Genomic DNA, 19,779 nt, shown 5'->3' on the forward strand with positions numbered 1-19,779 from the left:
GTGTCTCCGCTACTTTCTTCCTCAGATCCTTGCTGTCTGAGCTGCTGGTGTCTTTGGTCATGAGTCCTAATACATGTCTGATTTCAAGGGCTGACCAGCTGCAGCAGGGTGAGAGATGAATCATATTGGCATTTGCAAAGATCACATGCACAGAAATAAAATATCATCCAAATCTACCTCTTCTGGGAAATAATATTGCAGTTGCTCTGTGTTTGGAAGTTAGGGCACAACCTGGTAGATAGATCAACTATTCCACGATCATGGAACACTGAGAAATGAACTTGACTCTAACTATTAGAAAAGTAGCCTAAGCTCACATTTACCTTTTCCCTGAACTCACCATTTTGTACAAACCATGATTATTGTGAATTTTAAGATTATACCACCAAGTCTTGATTATTAAGGGACAAATTCTTTAGTAAGTAGATTATCCAATCCTTCAAATTTCTTCTTTTCGAACCCATCGGCTGTTAACCGTTTCATTTTTCTTTAGTGCAGTTTTTATCAGTTGTGGAGACAGGGCCAGAGGGGGAAATAAGTACAAAGCATGAACCAGAACATCAGCTCAAATCCGAGGGCATCCTGTGGCATTATCTCCATCCCAACCCTGCATATACCTACAGAAACCGTGATTATGAGCAGCCACTCCCCCTCTCCCGACCCAAGTTCAGGGGCAAGGTGGTACAGAAGAGGAAAGGGGGAACCTGACTAATTACAACACTCTGTGTTGAGAGCTCCAATAAAAGTTTCACTGAGATCAACAGTTTGTGGTTTTCATTTACCCAGGACTTTCTCACTCCCTCTTACTCGATGGTAACCCAAAACTGGAGATTACGGACCCACTTTCAGCTTATTGAGTTCAAAGGCAAGGTAGAGTACTTGGCTTGATTGGCAGTTTGGAATGCTCTCCAAAAGGCCCACTTTCAGGATTAAAGGGACACTCCATTTAACAGAATAGAAAACATCTTGTTACTAGACAGTGAAGAATTTCAATCTAAGTGTAGGTTCAATAAACATGAATATTCAGCAATTACGTAAGTCCCTGCTGTGTTAGTAATTTGAGGGTATAAGTACATTCTTGAAGTGAGAAGAGCCCCTCTTTCATTGAAGAGCATTAGAAGATTGGGAAAATGCCTTCTTAGTAAAATGTGAAGTGGTAAGCACCTCCTAACCCCTTCAAATTTAAACACTCCTACAGTCTTCATAATAGAGATCTACAGTCTTCAAAGTAGAGATTTGATGACCCCCCTTCGGAGGAGCGTTTATAGAGGGGAGGCTTACGCTGAGAAGGGGGTTGAAATCTAAAGTCCTACCCAAAGCTAGGAGTCTGTAAGTTACTATTACAGATAGGAATCATGACAGCATGCATTTAAATTAGAGATTCTACAGTGGATTCTCACATACTGCTGCATGTTCTCCTTAAAAATCCTTGTAGTAACCAATAGCATCATACCAATACCTGATAAACTTCAAATCCATCGATTTATCTACTCTAATTCTCACAGGCACCTTGTCAGGCAGTTGTAATTTCCATTTTACACATCAGAACATTAGGAATCAGAGAAGTGAGTAATTTTCCCAATGGCACACAGTAAGTAAGAGGCAGAGTAAGGGCTGAAACTCAGTTCTTTTGATGTTGAATGCAATGAAACTCAGGAATTTGTGTCTGTATTTCACATGAGGGTGACACGACCTGGCATAACAGAGTTGTAAAGCCATTTGTTCAGGGTTTCTGTGAAATAATTTACTTATTTCACAGAAGAGAGTTACTGCGTTTCCTGATAAGTACAGTGAAAGCTTGCTTTTGAAATTTCTTTTGGCCCAATAATAAGTGCATTACAACTTTTTTTTAGTAAATGTTGATTTAAATGGGGAGTTAAAATTAGTCACTTGAATCTTTTTTGAGAACATCTATTACCTTTTCGCCTTGTTTTTCAATTTCTTCATAATAAAATGCATGCAATTATGAAAAGTCTAAAGAAAATATGGAGGACTGAATATGCTAATCGCATCAGCTCTAAATACAGATACGGACTCTGTTGTATCACCAAAATACCCTTATGCAAAAGGGCAACAATTTTCTGAAGTTTTAATTAGTAAAGTACAATAGAAGGCCAATAAACTCTAACATTATTTTTTCCGGAGCTAAAAACAAACAAAGAGACATGTTAAATTACGTTTAAAAGCCACCTAAGTTGCCCTCTCCCTGAAGGCATCTGAAATTGTGGTGGTGAGGAAGAGAGAATGACGCGCGGATTCTTTTTTTCAATATGGATTTCTACTTCACAACTAAATAGCATGCTTTAAAGCTCAGGGTTTATAAGAAAGCTCTGTTGTTGGTTTCCATAGTTTTTCCAGCCCTGATGTACACTGACTCCTCCAGGGCAGCAGAACTGGCTCCTTCATCTCTCTCCTGATGCCCCTCTTCCTTCTGTCTCCCCCCGGGGATTGCCTCTTTTCTGGGTCTTTCTGACTAACACTCTGTCTGTATTATTCTAATACTTCAGAAAGATTCAGTATTTTAAAGTCCCAATGTTTCTAGGAGCCCTGAAGTTTTTGTTCCAGAAATACTTTGAAAGGTAAGCCATTCCTTCATTAATCTGTTCAAAAAGCACTTCCTGATGGATACCCTCACTGTCCACTCACCCGCTCCTAGGATAAGATGCAAACTCTGGTGCAGACCAGTGAGATCTGCTGCAACTGCTCCCCCCACCTTTTCACTCCACCCGGGAACCTCCGGCCTCTCTGCTTATGTCCAGTGTCCTCTCACACTTCAGCCCTTTTCCCACACTGCTTCCCTCCTCCTAGCATGTTCCCGGTTGCTTCTCTCCTTGGCGAATTTCCATTTCTCTCTCCAGCTCTCACGCAAATGTTACCTTCCCGCGGAAGTTTCATCCTACTCTCTCACAACACCCTCATTGTTCACGTCCCTTTGTGGAAACAAAGCTACCATATTACATTGTATTTCCTTCTTGTGTGAAGGTTTGGGGGAAGACTGATGCTGTGGGCTGAATTGTGTCCCCCCAAAAATGATATGCTGAAGTCCTCACTCTCTGTACCTGTAAATGTGACCTTATTTGGAAATAGGGTCTTTGCAGATGTAATCAAGTTAAAATGAGGTTATACCGGATTAGGGTGGGTCCAATCCAATGACTGACGTCCTTATAAGAAGAAGGAAATTTGAAGAGAGACACAGAGACAGAGGGAGAAGGCTGTGTGATGATGGAGGCAAAGATTGGTACGATTGATACATCTACAAGCTAAGGATGTCAGACTGCCGGCAACCTCTAGAAGCAAGGAGAGAGGCACAGAAAATCATTCTCTCTCAGAGCCTGGTGAAGGAATCAACCCTGCTAACTAACATCTTTCAGACTTGTAGCTTTTTTTTTTTTTTTTTTTGACAGAGTCTCATTCTGTCACCCAGGCTGAAGTGCAGTGGCCCAATCTTGGCTCACTGCAACCTCCGCCTCCCGGGTTCAAGTGATTCTCATGCCTCAGCTTCCCGAGTAGCTGGGATTACAGGTGCCCACCCGCCACCATGCCCGGCTAATTTTTGTATTTTTAGTAGAGACGGGGTTTCACCATGTTGGCCAGGCTGGTCTTGAACACCTGATCTCAAGTGATCTGCCTGCCTCTGCCTCTCAAAGTGCTGGGATTACAGGCGTGAGCCACCACGCCAGGCCAGACATGCAGCTTTTAGAGCTATGAGCGAATACATTCCTGCTGTTCTAAACCACCCGGCTGTGGTGCTTTGTTATGGCAGCCCAGGACACTGATACTGTTGGTATTAACTTCTGTATGTGCTCATCTTCCCAGCTACACCCACGAACTCCTGAAAAGCAGGGGCTGTGGTGCTCCATCGTTCCTCTCAGACCTAGCATGATGCTAATACAAATAGATGCTCAACGCGTTTTGACTGAATGAAGAAACATGCTCAGCATCACCCTTCTGGATTTAGTTCAGTGGATCCCGAAGAGAGTCTCACTCCTCTCCGAGTGAGAAAGCTTATGAACAACTTGGAGACATAACAGTAGTTTAGCATCCTAAACAATGAATTATAGAAGACAAAGAGGGCGCAGCAAAGTGGGGCAGAATGTGTCAAAAACATTGGAGATGGGCCGGGCACAGCGGCTCACGCCTGTAATCCCCGCACTTTGGGAGGCCGAGGTGGGTGGATCACGAGGTCAGGAGATCAAGACCATCCTGGCCAACATGGTAAAATCCCGTCTCTACTAAAAATAAAAAAATTAGCCAGGTGTGGTGGCGGGCGCCTGTAGTCCCAGCTATTTGGGAGGCTGACGCAGGAGCATTGCTTGAACCCAGGAGGTGGAGGCTGCAGTGAGCCAAGATCACGCCACTACACTCCAGCCTGGGCAACAGAGCGAGACTCTGTCTCAAAAACAAACAAACAAACAAACAAACAAACAACAACAAAACATTGGAGATGGAGTCTAAGAGAAAGTGGAGTACCAAATGGATTGATCAAGTAGGCTGGTTCAGAATATTCTGTGCTGCATTTTGAAATAAGTGATGACTAGGTCACAAGAGGAGATGTCATCTAGGTTGAGGGATTGAGGGCATGAGAGCAGCTGTGTGGGGAAGGTGAGAGTAACAGAGCAAGCAAACAGGAAGGTGAGGCTGGTGTTTGAAGAGGAGAATGTTATAAAGGGCGCTAAATGCAAGCATGGGATGTAACGTGGGATGGGGGTGGTGGAAGTAGGTGCTTGTGCAGCAGCAACAGGACCACAAACGTGTCCCAGGGAGACAAACGGGCAGCACCAGGCAGGGTGGGCCTGAGTGGGAAGGGCATCGAGATGGGCCAGAGGGTGGCTGAGGAAATCCTGAGGATGGGACATCTTGGAGACCAATTGGGAAGCGAGGAGCACAGGAGGCAAGCGGTCTCACAAGTAAATAAAATTGCACAATTAAACTGTGCAGCCTGGTCAGTTGTGGAGTGGAGACAGAAAGCTCCCATCTGGGTGGGGACCTGGTGGGTGCGATGAGTACACCGCTGGGCTCAGAGAAGTTGGTGTGTTTATCATCCCAGATGAATGCAACTCTCTGTTTTTGGAAGCCTTTGCAAGAGATTCCAAAACTACTCTCAATAACTCATTTCAGTCTTTAATATGTCTCCAGGCCAGAAGATTCTTGCTCCCATCCAAAAGACAATTCTTTACTTTTAGAGCACATTTTTTCCCTCTCTCATTCTTTCCTGAACCGAGATGAAGAGGAAGGAGGTGCAGTCACTATTTCCTGTTGTGAATCCTTCACACACTTGAGGCCCACTCCCAGTACATTCTCTGTTTCTCTGCAGGGAAAGTGATTTTGGATGACTTGTGGTTTTCTCATGGGTCCTTTAATCATACCTGTGGCTCTTTTCTAGCCTTTTTTTGGGTGCATCTTTGGTCATGGGGCACAGAACTGGGCACATGGAGAGGCAGGGAATTGTAGCAGGCTAAGAGGAGATGTGGAGTGGACAGGCCTAGGTGTGAATCATAGCTTCTCTAGTAACTAGTATGGTCTTGAGCAAGTTGCATCATCTCTATGAGCCTCACTTTTCTCATCTGTAAAATGGATCAATAATACTTACACTTGGTGAGTTGTGCCAGTTAAAAATAATGTACATGAGATTCTTGAAAGCTCTCAATAAATGATGGCTACTATTGTTGGTATGGGTTGGAGCAGGACTGATTACATTGGGAAAACCACATTTCTAAACACTTTAATAAATGAACTCATGGTTATTCACGCTTTAAAAACTATACTAGGCCAGGTGTGGTGGCTCACACCTGTAATCCCAGCATTTTGGGAAGCCTAGGTGGTTGAATCAACTGAGGTCAGGAGTTTGAGACCAGCCTGGCCAACATGGTGAAACCCGCTCTCTACTAAAAATACAAAAAAATCAGCTGGGCATGGTGGTGCGCACCTGTAATCCCAGCTACTCAGGAGGCTGAGGCAGGAGAATTGCTTGAACCCTGAAGGCAGCCATGTCAGTGAGCCGAGATTGCGCCACTGACTCCAGCCTGGGTGACAGAGTGAGACTCCGTCTCAAAAAAACAAAAATAAAAACAAAAATGATACTACTGCATAGTTCAGACGGCAACTCTTGCTATCTCTGGTGGTCAAATAAAACACAAACTGGTTCTTTTGAGATACAGCAAAACTATGGACAGGACCCAGAATCGTGTTGAAAGGACAAAATATTTTTCATTTACCCTGCGCAATAGTAGAGCTGCATAACATACGAAATAGTTATTTCAATTGTGAAGGGACTTGGGTAATGGTGTCTTTAAAACACTCAATGACTGAACAAAAGCATTGGGACTTTTTAATTGGAAAAGGCCAATGAAACTCCTACGGCAGGTGAACTCACTCCATTCAGCTCCTTTCTATCATCTTCCCTTCATAACCTATAAATGCTACTATGTTAATAATGTTTTAAACTAGTGTCTACAGCATGATCTCAAGTCAATAAAATTGTGCAATTAAAATGCTGAAAGAAAATATGTTATAGCACTGAGTGTTTATTTCTTGGAGGAGGGGATGCAAAATATGATTTTTTTTACAACGAGCCTGAATGACTTATATAAAGAAAAATTAGTTTAAAAATGGTGTGTATAGCTTATAAAAACACATTATCACAAATAGTTTAAGGTATATATATCAAGTTAACTGCTGTAATGCACCAAAATGGCAATATCGTGTTTCTCCATGATGGGACTATGAGTGATTGGTTTTTTTTCTTTAACTTTTCTGAACTTCCCAAATTATTTATAATGATATTGCAATGTGCTATATAATAACACTGTGTGATGTATTATTAAATTACATGATAAATGTATTGATATTTTATTGGAAAACTTTTAAACAAGATAAATGATGAGAAAAATAATTCCATATATTTCTACATTGATGACTCACACCCTATTTAATATTAAATAGATATTTATCTGCCTATATTAGAGAATCACCAAAATTCAGAGTTTTAAGGGCTTCTGAATCATCTAACATGATTATTATCTGATGTAGGATCTGTCTTTGTAATAAGAATATTAATAACAATCATAATAGCTACCACTGATGTGCCCGACTCTGTAATAGACACTTTAAATGCATTGTTCCAATAGATCCTCGAAATAAGCCTTTGAGGTTAGTAGGCGGAACAATGCCCTGAAGATGTCCATGTTCTGATCCCCAGAGCCTGTGAGCATGTTAGGTTACGTGGCAAAGGGGCAAAGGGGGAATTAAGGTTGCAGATAGAGTTTAAGTTGCCAGTCAATTGACCTTGAGATGGGGAGAGGATCCTGAATTTTCTAGGTGGGTTCAGTGCAATCAGAGTTCTCATAAGTAGAAGAGGGAGGCAGGAGAAAGAATGTCAGAGGGATGTCATATGAGAAGGACTCGACTGGCCACTGCTGGCTTCAACAGTGGGAGGGGGCCAGGAGCCAAAGAGTGGTGATGCCTGGAAAAGGCAAGGAAACAGCTTTTCCCCTAGACTCTCCAGAAAGGAATGTAGCCCTGATGGTACCTTGATTTTAGCCTGGTGACACCTATTTCAGACTTCCAACCTCCAGAACTGTAATACAGTAGTGCTCTTTTTGTTGTTGTTGTTGTTGTTGTTTTTTTGAGACGGAGTCTCGCTCTGTCACCCAGGGTGGAGTACAGTGGTGCCATCTCGGCTCACTGCAAGCTCCGCCTCCTGGGTTCACACCATTCTCCTGCCTCAGCCTCCCAAGTAGCTGGGACTATGGGCGCCCACCACCATGCCCGGCTAATTTTATTTTTGTATTTTTAGTAGAGACGGGGTTTCACCACATTAGCCAGGATGGTCTTGATCTCCTGACCTCATGATCTGCCCGCCTCGGCCTCCCAAAGTGCTGGGATTACAGGCGTGAGCCACCATGCCTGGCCAGTAGCATTGTTTTAAGCCACTAAGTTTGTGGCAGTTCATGACAGCAACAACAGGAAATTCATATAATATTATACCCCAATTTTACAGGTGAGCAGACTGAGGTTTAGGGAGAGTAACTTGGTCAAGGTCACACATAGTGGTTAATGAGAACTCCAGGATTTGAATCCAGGTTGTCTGATAATGGACCTTTCCTATTGGGCACTTGCTTCCAAAATCATTGCCAGCATGGGCTTGAACATAAAATAGGAAAACTCATCACCTTCTCCAATAGCTCACTGCACTTGAGGATGGCTCTGACCGGTAGAATTGATGTCCTATTTGGGGCTTAACCCAGTCTTACATTCCAGTCACCTTTTCATTGATTTATTGTGCAAAATAACACAATTCCTGCTTTATATGAAAAGCCTTTTAAATATTTGAGGCCAATGATCACTTCTCTCTAAGGCTTCTCTTCTTTGGGTGAAACAATTCCAGATTCAGACTTTTGTTTGAAGACATCGAAAGTTCCAGCACCTTCTCAACCTCTCCCTTCTGGAAAGCATCCAGACTGTCAACACTCACGTTAGGATCCAGCCAGTTCCTACCTTACTTTGAATTTGTGTGCTTTGATTTTCTTCCATAAGGTTATCATGCTAACCTCAACTCTTGTGAACTGATTACATATTACATCTTGAGCTCTTTGATGGAAATATTTCTAGAAATCAATCAGTCAGTAAATACCGATAACTTTGGGATTATCTGGCCTATAGTCTTGAAAACACAGCGTGCTTTCAAGTTCTTTCTGATATGATCACAAACTGATTCTACTCTTTGTTGACATGAATAAGACCTTTCCTGTTCTAGCCTGGCAGGGGCTAGAAGAAAAAGCCCATTAAGCTACAGAAAGAAACGGTTCTGGCCAGTGGGTAACCTTGTAGGGAGGCTTGAGACGCCACAGGCTGCTGCTGTGTAACAGTCTGAGAGGTTGTGCTGTCTGTTCCCATGCGGACTAGGGACCCAGGAGGAAAATGAAAGGATTGTTAAGAGTCAATGTGATTTCATCATTTATTTAAAATACTGTGAATGTTAGGGCAGAGAGAACTGCATACAAATATTAATAACAGACTCCCAAAATCTTTGATCATCCACCACTTTAGATGATCCATGTGGTTGCTCCCTTGTTTCTGTGAATAATCAAGAGTTAACTATAAACAATCCAACAACAACAACAACAACAAAAAACCCTGGACTTCTGCAGTTGTGTATTGATGAGCACCTGGTGAAAAAAACATGAACCCATATTTCATTCATTTTACTCTCTGCATCTCTCCCAAAGAGAGGTGGGGAGGGTGGGGGACAAAACATTTTTGTGGCTTAGGATATAAACATTCAAGTAATTAAGTCAGTTGCTCTGTCAGAATTGACTTGAAAATCAAAGGTTCTTGAGCACAAAACATAAGGTTTGCATTTCTTTATAAATACCTACAGGAATAAGAAAAAAACACAGAAAATGCCGCAATTAATTTCATTTGGGGCTTTTCTGAATCCCAGATATTTAAGAAAAATAGTTTCCTATATTGAGGGAAGCAGGTGTAGACAGTCTGGACCTCTGGCTACCTACAGCAGGTCTCTTTTGAGGTGCCAAATATTAGATGAAGACAGGCAAAGCCCAATTCAGGGCACAGAGTGAAGACTTTGATGGCAAGGATTTTTAACTTTGCTATATTTGCTGCTGTTGAACCTTTATGCCTTGAGAAAGTCACACATCTGGGTTGTAATAGTGGGCTACCTCACAGGACGCCAGGAAAGAATAACTTAGAAGGGTTTCATTTTTAGATATAAGAAGAAAATCTTATGTAAATTGTGATATATTTTATGCTTGTGACGGCAGAGCATACCGCAGGTATTCAAGAGAGGAAGCCCTTCCTTTCATTTTCAGAACTGTGTGACTTGAGCTTTGTCGGTTTCTATTTTGTTCCTCACAGAACATCTCTGTCTTTATCTGAGGTCAGGGTTGGGGAGAGGTACGTGGTGGGTGAGGGGAAAGAAGTATCCGTGAGGGAGGGGTAGTCACATCCCCAGCATCTGACCACAGGGCCACTTGCCTACCTGCCATGCAGTCCATGACCCCTGCTAGTAAGCCAGAAGCACCCAGGGAGCACATGGAATCTGTCCTGCCACTCTCCTTTACTCACTTCTGCCCTGCTCCTCCTGATACCATTTCACCTGGGGTCTGTGACCCCCTCCCTTGATCCTGCTAGCCTGGACTTGGCACTGGACTTCGAATCTCTAGTGTTCAGATCCCCAACCTCTGCCTCTCCGACCTCCATGGAGCCAGTGAAGGGGATTTCCTCTAGAGCTTCTGTCCTGTAGAATCCAAACCAACCGAAGTGGTGCCATATTCCCACCCCCAGGAGAAGGATTTGGGCAGATTCAATGCATCACTGCTAGGGTCTCCTCCAACTTTTGGTTGTCCTCCAACTTTTCAGATTAAAGGCCATGTCAATGGAGCATTGATTCTATGATAACTGAATCCCATTTGCCACTCCATTAAAAACAACGCTTTTATTGTCAATACTTTATCGTCAATTTAAGGCAATGCTTGTTATTCAATGATATTCAACAACAAATGTTTATCGCGAACCTACTGTGTACTATGAACTTAGGTATTATGTCACTAAATACTTATAGCAACATTGCAAGATTTTCAAAAGAGGCAGCAAAGGATTAAGAAGATTAACTTGCCCAAGGTCACATAGCTAATAAGTGGCAAAGCCAAGTTTTGATGCCAACTTACTCTATACCCTGCTGCCTTCTTCTATAAATAGTTACTAAGTGCTTAGTTATTTATAAGGTATATTTCCAACCTCTTAAAAACTCAAGCTATATTAGGGCTCCTGGGGAGCCCCTCATCAGTGACTCCATGGGACCTGCTCCCAAAAAGCTAATATTTCAGAACCTGTTAATTAGTCAAGGGCTTTTGAGAAAGGTGGTCGCTTCTAGTAGGAATGAAGCACTGCTTCGGTCCCTTTGAAGGGCCTAACAGGAAATAACTTGCTTCAGCCTCAACTGCTAAGAGACATAGTCAAGTGGATACACTCAACAGGTTTAGAATAACACATTCCTCAAGTACTCTGAGTTTCTAACCAACAATGAAAACATTCCACAGTTAGACTTCTCTTTCTAGACACTCACTGACAGTGACATTAGAATTAGGTGGCTTTTATATATAGATTTCATATGCAAAACCCTTCATGGAGACTTACTCTGGAAACTTCATGGTGGGCTGGTTTTTGGCTATCTGGAAGACTTTGATGGGATTCTTGGCTCCTCTGCTAGTACTGACTGCTGCCTGTTTGTGGGACTGAGAGTGCCTTTCCTTCTCCCTAAGTTGAAACTCTCTTTCCTCCATTCTTTTGACTTTATTGCAAACACCCTACTCTGTGGCTACTGGCAAATGTGTCTTCTTTTTATTAATTCCTCTCTCCTTGCCAGGGCCACCTTATAGGTGTGAGATGTAGATCCCAGGGCCCCACACTTAAGAGGGCTCAGTGCTTAGTTCAATGCTTTGCTGTCCCATTTTTGAGGAAGGGGCCTCACATTTTTAATTTTGCACTGGGCCACACAGATCATATAGCCAGTCCTGCTCCTTGCTGTGGACATGGAAACAGGGAGAATACTCACACCATACAGGATATGACTGGATGGTGTACCTGTTTTCTTCCCCTTTGGAACTCAGCAGGCATTTTCCCACAGAGACAATCCATAAAGGCAGATGATGCCAATGATAGCTTCATCCTCCTTAGCCTCAGTTCCTTCATTTCTAAAATGGGGACAGTAGCACTTACCCTTGCATGTTATTGTGAGCAATGAGTGGGATGATGTATAAAGTACTTATCAGAGTGTCTGGTATACATCAGTGCTTGCTCAGTGAAATCCATGGGAGACAGCAGTTGCAGCAAACAGAGCTTAAACTCTGGAGTGAAGAGCTAGGTCAGAAATTAAATGAGCCCCAATGCCTAAAAAATACATGACTTTTGTTAGTTGACTTCGTTTCTTCTGGCGTCAGTTCCTTTATCTGTAAATGGGAATGCTAATATTTACCTTGTAAGGTTGTTTTGTGATTTAAATAATTTAGTGTATTTAAAGACCCTAATTCACCACTTGGCATCTAGGAGGAGCTAAAAAAATGTTAACAGTTCTTAGTCAGGTTTCCCTTTAACAATATTGCTAGGAGCAGCTAAAAAAATGATAACAGTTCTTAGTTAGTTTCCCCTTTAACACTATTGCTACACCTAAAACAACCAATTTGGCCAGGAGTGGTGGCTCATGCCTGTAATCCCAGCACTTTGGGAGGTCAAGGCAGGCAAATCACTTGAGGTCAGGAGTTCAAGACCAGGCTTGCTGACATGGTGAAACCCCATCTCTACTAAAAATACAAATAAAAGTTAGCCAGGCGTGGTGGTGCGTGCCTTTAATTCCACCTACTCAGGAGGCTGTGGTAGGAAAATCATCTGAACCTGAGAGGCAAAGGTTGCAGTGAGCCGAGATCACACCACTGCACTCCAGCCCGGGCAACAGAATGACTCTTTCTAAAAAAAAAAAAAAAAAAAAAAAAAAAAAAAATGACCAAAAACATCCCCCACAAAGAAAACAATGCATTTGCAAATGATGTTTGGGATCTGACCATTAATAAGCTCTTATACATTATACAACTTCCTGTATACTATAGCACCTATGAAACGCAACCACCTTGTATGTTAAAATAATTCTGTAAAAAATATTCGAGCACTATTTTTCCTTTTCTTTTGCTAGATGATGATTTCCTTGAAGGCAGGGGCCATGTCTTATGTGCTCTTTATTCCAGATCACTTTCAAACACTTTAGCATCTCAGCTGAATCGAATTTCTCTTTTGTTCTTTATGCCAACAGTGAGATGATAATCTCCCTAACATTCCTCAATTAGCAATTAATAATTAGCCTATTGATAACTAGGAGGTAGACAGGGTCAAAAATAACCCCATCTCTGCCCTTAAAGGCCTTTTCTTTTTTGCCCATCACACATGGCTCATATTCCTGCCTCCTCGGTTCTGGTTCTTGCTCCATTAATGAAACTATTCCATCAGGGAACATAACTTGGTTTTCTGGAACCAACTATCTTCCCTGGCAACAACCCATCGAGAGGGGCCATGGAGGAAGAATTTCCCGAAACCCCAACATTTGAGTCATAATTTGTTGCCTCTTAGGATTCAAAGAGGCCTCAGACCTGTGACTTTTAAACATTTTGGGAGTACAGTTTCCTTTAAGAATCTTCTGATAGTTATGGACATTCTGTGCAGAAAAATACATTCAATACCTTAGTACAATTTCAAGGTGTTCTCAAAATCCCTGAAGCCTTTGGATCCCAGGTTAAGAATTCTTGTTAGAATAGCCAAGAAAAGGGAATCAGCAATGTGAATGATTCCAGTTTCCTGGTAAGTGTTCTAGCCCTGACTAGTCACTCTCCCTTGCTGAAAACAAAATAAAACAGAACAAAACACAGCAATGACAACTCCCAAGATTTAACCTCAAGATTATCCCTGAGAGTCCAAACCTGGGCAGTAATGGTAAAGGCTTCCAGTCAAGCAGTAACTACTCTTTGGAGAACCTAAGTTCAGCTGAGTAAAATAAGCCTTGTTTGATAATACCGTTTACATTTCCAAATCCTGGGTATCAAGCTTTCTTCCTATCCCTTGCGGCCCTTCCTAAGTTTAGCCGCTGGTGTAATGGGGTAACCATGGCAACAACCACCTGCCTATTTAAAACCATCTCCAATGCTAAATAAGGAAGCCTGAAGAAAATGGCTGCTTGCCTGCCTCTCAGTGGACAAATTGGGCACTCCTGGGTATTTTAGACATGGGCGAATAGGCAGGGTAGAAGCAGTATGTATGCAAAGTTCTTCATAGGAAGCGTTTAGTGACCTTGTGAAATAGGTGCTACCTCAGCCTTCCTGTCTTTGTCAGGCGAGCACGCAGGTTTATGTGCAAATCCGTGTGCCTGTCACCATGTCATCCATGCTACTTTGACCTCAGTCAGGTGAAGAGTGAGGTGAGAACCTACCCTCAAAGAGTAGTATTGTTTATGAGATCTCGGAAGGGAGAAGGGAAAACAGTTCTACAGATCACAGTGAAGTTGTTCATACTTTGCATTAAAACGCACACTACAATCTTTTTTTTTTTTTCTGACGGATGTGTCTTTCTAATTGTACTTAATCATGTGGGTGATGGATGATTGCTCTATTTATGTCATATGTTGGCCTGCCTATTGATTTTTGGCATATGGAGAAATTTCTCCCTCCCTCTGCTTCCTTGCTTTCTGGGAATTACAGAGGTTTGGTTTCTTTCCTCTGCGACCATACAACTGATCACACTGAACATCTTGCTCTTCCACAAGTGTACTGTACCCTCTCACTCCTTCGTATCTTTTTGTACATTTGCTTCCTCCTCCCTGTGTTGCCCTCCTCTTTTTCCGTGTCTTGGTTCAGGCATCTCTGTCATTGGAAAAACCCTCCATGCCACATTTCATGTCCTTGGTTTTTGCTCCCATAGGTCACCTCCAGTCACATCACTTAACACAAACCATTCTGCACATCTGCTTTCCAGCCTATTTCCAGCACCGGGCTGTGAGTCCCCTACATGGGTCTGTCCAAAATGCCTGTAGAACAGTGTCTGGTGTGCATTATGTTTTCAAAATATCTGTTGAATGAATGGATGAATGAATGAACAGAGCCCCATGGCTTTCACAAGCATATGGCACATGTGCATGAGTACGTATAAGGATACTTGTGTGAGGCCGGGTGCAGTGGCTCAAGTCTGTAATCCCAGCACTTTGGGAGCCTGAGGTGGGTGGATCACTTGAGGTCAGGAGTTCGAAACCAGCCTGGCCAATATGGTGAAACATTGTCTCTACTAAAAATATAAAAATCAGCCGGGTGTGGTAGTGGGTGCCTGTAATCCCAGCTACTTGGGAGGCTGAGATGGAAGAATCGCTTGAACCCAGGAGGTGGAGGTTGCAGTGAGCTGAGATCATGCCACTGCACTCCAGGCTGAGCAACAGAGCGAGACTCCATGAAAAAAAAAAAAACAAAAAAAACCAAAAAAAACCAGATACTTGTGTGAAAAGAGGGCCTTAAAAGTCTGAGGAATGGGTTGAGAGGAGACTTTTTAAAAAAGTGGTTTGTGTGTATCTGGGAGTGCAAAAGACTGTTAGAGGAGATCACCTGAACTGTAAGTTTGTGACTATACTATCGGGGGCTGGAAGTACATGCGTTCCTAGTGTGCGGTGCGTATAGTCTGTGTGTGTGAGAGCAAGAAGATGCTGTGGCAGGATGCACTTCCTAAAAGGTTCGTTCAGCTGCTATCAGATCCCACAGATCGCTCTTTCTGAAGCTATAGTGTTCAGTTTCTGACCTCTAAAAAGACCTCCTTCTTCTTGGTTGACCTCTCAGGCTGTGGGGTCAGGACAAAGAGTAGGAATGAAAATGGCAAGTGCTGAAAATGATGAGTACTGGGCTTTAAATGAATGTCTTCAGTGAACACTCTAACCTCTCTTTTAAAGACAATTCTTGCTTGTAATCCCAGCACTTTGGGAGGCTGAGGAGGACGGGTCACTTGAGGTGAGGAGTTTGAGACCAGCCTGGCCAACATAGTGAAACCCCACCTCTACTAAAAATACAAAAGTTAGCCAGGCATGATGGCGCACGCCTGTAGTCCCAGCTACTCAGGAGGCTGAGGCAGGAGAATCACTTGAACCTGGGAGGAGGAGGTTGCAGTGAGACAAGATCATGCCACTGCACCCTGGCCTGGGTGACAGAGTGAAATTCCATCTCAAAAATAAATAAATAAATAAATAAATAAATAAATAAATAAAAAGACAATTCTGTGGGCTAAATAAAAGTCAACACCTTCAGGTTCAAAGACAAAGTCCAAATCATCCATCCTCCTCCCCACCTACCTAGGGTTGAGGTGGGAGCAGTGTCTGAAATAGTGGTCATCTTGAAATAGTACAACAAAGGAAAAGAAAGAAAGAATGAAAATTAACTAATGAGAAGAAACAGACAAAGAAGGAAGGAGGGAGAAAGGGGTAGCTGTATGTCAGTCACAACTCAGTTCTGGCGAATTTCCTCCTACAAGGAAGAAGGGCTTGCTTTCGCTTGCAAATGACCTGGTTTCCTCTTTCCTTTCATTTTTGAACCTAACTTGGTGACTTCACAGAGTGCCCAGGCTGAGGCTGGGACTTAGTGGGTTCTGGGTCTCCAGCCTTTGCAGGTACCTCTCTGCTGCTGCCCTCTGCTGTTGGGGGAGGCAAAGGAGATGCCCTTCTGGTCCTCCTGGTCCAAGCCCCGGAGCTGCCACCTCCTCCCATTTGAGACCGACAGAAGCTAGGGTCTCTTCCCGCCTCCCTGCTCTTCCCCAAAAGAATCATGAGGGGCTGGGGTTGGAGGCGCTGTACTAGGAAGCAGCAGAGACTCAGGACAGGGGTTCCAGTTAGACAAGGGCAGACGCCCTCCCACCTCCTCCCCTGCAAAAGCAGGCCCTTCATACCCACCTCCTGCCCCCCAGCCCCGCCCTCTGCACAGATCCTTTGGGAGAGGACAGGCAGTTAGCCTGCGCCAAGTTTCTGACATTTTTTTTTTTTTTTTCTTGGAAATGGAAACCCTCCTTCCGGCAATGTGGCAGGAAGGCCAAGTCCCTGGCGGCCCTGGCTGGGAACATTTCCAGAGAGCAGGTGAAAGGCCTCTGTTCCGCCAGGGCCACACTGGGTGGGTGGCAGTGCAGCCGGGCCTGCAGCTTACCTGCTGTTGAATTTTTCAGGATGTTTCTCTCTCATCACATGGAATCTGTGTGCAATGGAAGCATCCTGAAAGTGAAAGAGACAAAGCAGATCGTTGGTGAGTGGTCATGACAGTGCAGTGTGGAGGGAAGGGACGCACGCATGCCCTCGCTGAGTCATGCCAACCCTGGGACTCTATCTATCGCATGGTGGGGTTCCAGGTCACATCCGTGGAGCCAACAGAGGCTCAATACCGCCTCCAAGGGGATGAGCTAGCACCACCAATACTCTTACAGCCTATGCCAGTTGACTCTGGAGTCCTTGCTGTTTCACTCTAGCCCGGGCCCGCCGAGAACAGATAGTTCAGGGGTGAGTGAAGGGGAAAGCCTTTGCCCTTTGGGGAGACTGAGAGTCTGTGAGTAGTTAGAGATCAGGAGCCTGTGTTTGGGGCTGAGCACGAGTCTCTGGAAATGACTTTCCATATTAGTTCTTTTTAAAATAGTTTTTATTTTGGAATATTTTGACTCACAATAAGTTACAAAAATAGCATAGAGTTCCTAGGTCCCTTTCACTCAGCTTCCCTCAGTGATAACATTTTATATAACTATAGGGTATTGTCGAAACCAGAAACCTGACATTGGTAGATGCTATTAGATATTAAGTCTTAACCATCCACACCAATAGAAATATTAGTGGCATTGGATAACATGCTTAGTAGATAATAAACAAAATTAAACTCTGGCTTCTGCTTCTTGATCACTTCACTAGAAGCACTCTCTCCAAGGCCAATAAGAGTCATTACTACATCACGTGGACACTGCCTTCCTATTAGCACATCCCTTTGCCCTCCAGCACTCACAGTTAGGATGGCTGTCATGCTCTGTGCTCCTGGGCTCTCCATCCCCTGACCACAACTCCCTAACCCTGGGTTCTATCTGCGGCCCCTACTCCACACCGTGGCCATCTCGTGAGTTCTCGTGGCTGTTACCAGCATCTGAATGATGATAGCTCCAAAGTGTCAATCTCTAGAGCCAACCCTAAGCCTCAAACCTGAAACGGAACTCGTCTTTCCTCCTCAAACTCGGTCTTCCACCCACGACAATGGTCTCATTTTCCAGCAGAAGAATGTGTAGTGCCCCTTCACTGCTCAGGCCCCATGCTGGTACTTTGGGTGCAGGTGCTGGGCTTCAGAAATAAACAGGCTAATTGAGCCGGAGATGGGGGGGTGACACAGAAACCAGGGAGCTGACTAGCTTTGTTTTGCAATGAAAAATATAGAAATCCATTTACTGGAATATATAGCTACAAGATACCTGAAATTCCATGCAGTGAATTTTCATCAAATACATATTAATTCTATTTCTTATATGAAAATTTTGGTGTGGTTTTTAAAAAAAATTTTTTTTTTTGAGATGGGAGTTTTGCTCTTGTCTCCCAGGCTGGAGTGCAGTGGCATGATCTCGTCTCACTGCAATCTCTGCCTCTCAGGTTCAGGCAATTCTTCTGGCTCAGCCTCCTGAGTAGCTGGGATTGCAGGTGTCCACCATCACATCCGGCTAATTTTTGTATTTTTAGTAGAGACAGAGCTTCGCCATGTTGGCCAGGCTGGTCTCGAACCTCAGGTGATCTGCCCGCCTCGGCCTCCTAAAGTACTGGGACTACAAATGTGAGCCACTGCACCTGGCCTCTGTGTGTGTTTTTAAGCATCAAGAGGTATAGTTCTATGAAGAAGCTTTTTGAGCATGAACTCTGTGTGGTGAGGTGCACCTGGCACAAGAGTCCAGCAGCCCACATCTGAAAGGTGGCAGGGCAAGAGGAGAAGATGGGCTTATTTTGTGATTGGCAAACATTCTTTGCTAAAATGATGTTTTGAGAGTTTAAAATTTAAACTTTAGCTATTGATTATTATTTTTTTTTTGAGATAGAGTCTCACTCTGTTGCCCAAGCTGGAGTGCAGTGGCACAATCTTGGCTCACTGCAAACTTCACCTCCCGGGTTCCAGAGATTCTTCCGCTTCAGCCTCACGAGTAGCTGGGATTACAGGTGTCCGCCACCATGTCTGGCTAATTTTTTGTATTTTTAGTAGAGACAGTTTCACCATGTTGGCCAGGCTGGTCTCAAACTCCTGCCCACTTTGGCCTCCCAAAGGGCTGAGATTACAGGCATGAGCCACTGTGCCTGGCCAATTTAGTTTTTAGTTTAAGATATATTAAGGGTTTAAGGTCTTGGAGAGGCACCCCCATGGGTCCATGGGTGAGATGTGTGGACCCCAAGGAGGCCTCTGTCCCTGAGGCCTGTCCAGCCTGCACCGCTTCCCTGGGCAGCAGCACTTCATGCTCCCAGACTATGCCCACCTCCCACTCTCTGAGCAAATTTCAGTGAACACCCTCAATAAGATTCATATGACATTTGTCAAATGCTTCTCTAAAATTCAAGAAAATATTCCATCTACTTCTGTTCCTTTGAAGCACTAATTTTCTTCTGTCAGGAAGAAAAAAGGTGGGGGAGAAAAAAGCAATCACATGTTGCCTGGCACAATTTGTACTTCACTATCCCCTACCCCTAATACTGCTGACTCCCAGCTTTTTTATTCTCTGGGATACGTGTACAGGCCCCCTCCTTCCATGCAGTTCTGGTTGTCCTCGGTTTTTCCATAACTAGGTTTTGCAAAGATGCTTTTTACAAAGACCAGCCTTTAAAACATTATTAGTGAAGCACGTGGTCCCTAATTTGACAATGTAATCCCTTGGCAAATACACAAAGTAGCAAGAGAGAGTAGAGCACCTCCTTTTCTAAGTCTTAAAAAGGCAATGAGGGTAAAGACTCTGACTACGTTTCTCTACCTGGGGATTAAAAAGAGAGTCGAGATTCATTTTCACTCTCACTCTCTGGATCTGCTATGTCAGGCAATGACCTGAGCATATTTACAATCCGTAGTGACTTCATTTAAATTTGGGAAACCAGGGCTACGATGGTTCAAACCCTTTCTTGGTTATTAAGGCATAAACCCTTTCTTGATGGTAATTAAGGCAAAGCGAGACTTCTGTTCTGAAGGCAGGAGATGGGAATTACAAATC

At 43.6% G+C, this 19,779-nt stretch overlaps 1 protein-coding gene across 2 annotated transcripts in view; it reads right to left on the reverse strand.

The window, feature by feature from the left end:
- The window catches only part of DGKG (diacylglycerol kinase gamma), a 210,405-nt gene that overhangs the window by 73,943 nt on the left and 116,683 nt on the right, over nt 1-19,779 (reverse strand). For both annotated transcript variants that reach the window (XM_030822950.1, XM_003256600.4), the window contains one exon: nt 16,725-16,789. In XM_030822950.1, coding sequence (XP_030678810.1) covers nt 16,725-16,789 — 65 coding nt within the window. The remainder of the gene's footprint in view (nt 1-16,724; nt 16,790-19,779) is intronic.

Source organism: Nomascus leucogenys, chromosome 11 (assembly GCF_006542625.1).
Source record: "Nomascus leucogenys isolate Asia chromosome 11, Asia_NLE_v1, whole genome shotgun sequence".
Classification (NCBI taxonomy): domain Eukaryota; kingdom Metazoa; phylum Chordata; class Mammalia; order Primates; family Hylobatidae; genus Nomascus; species Nomascus leucogenys.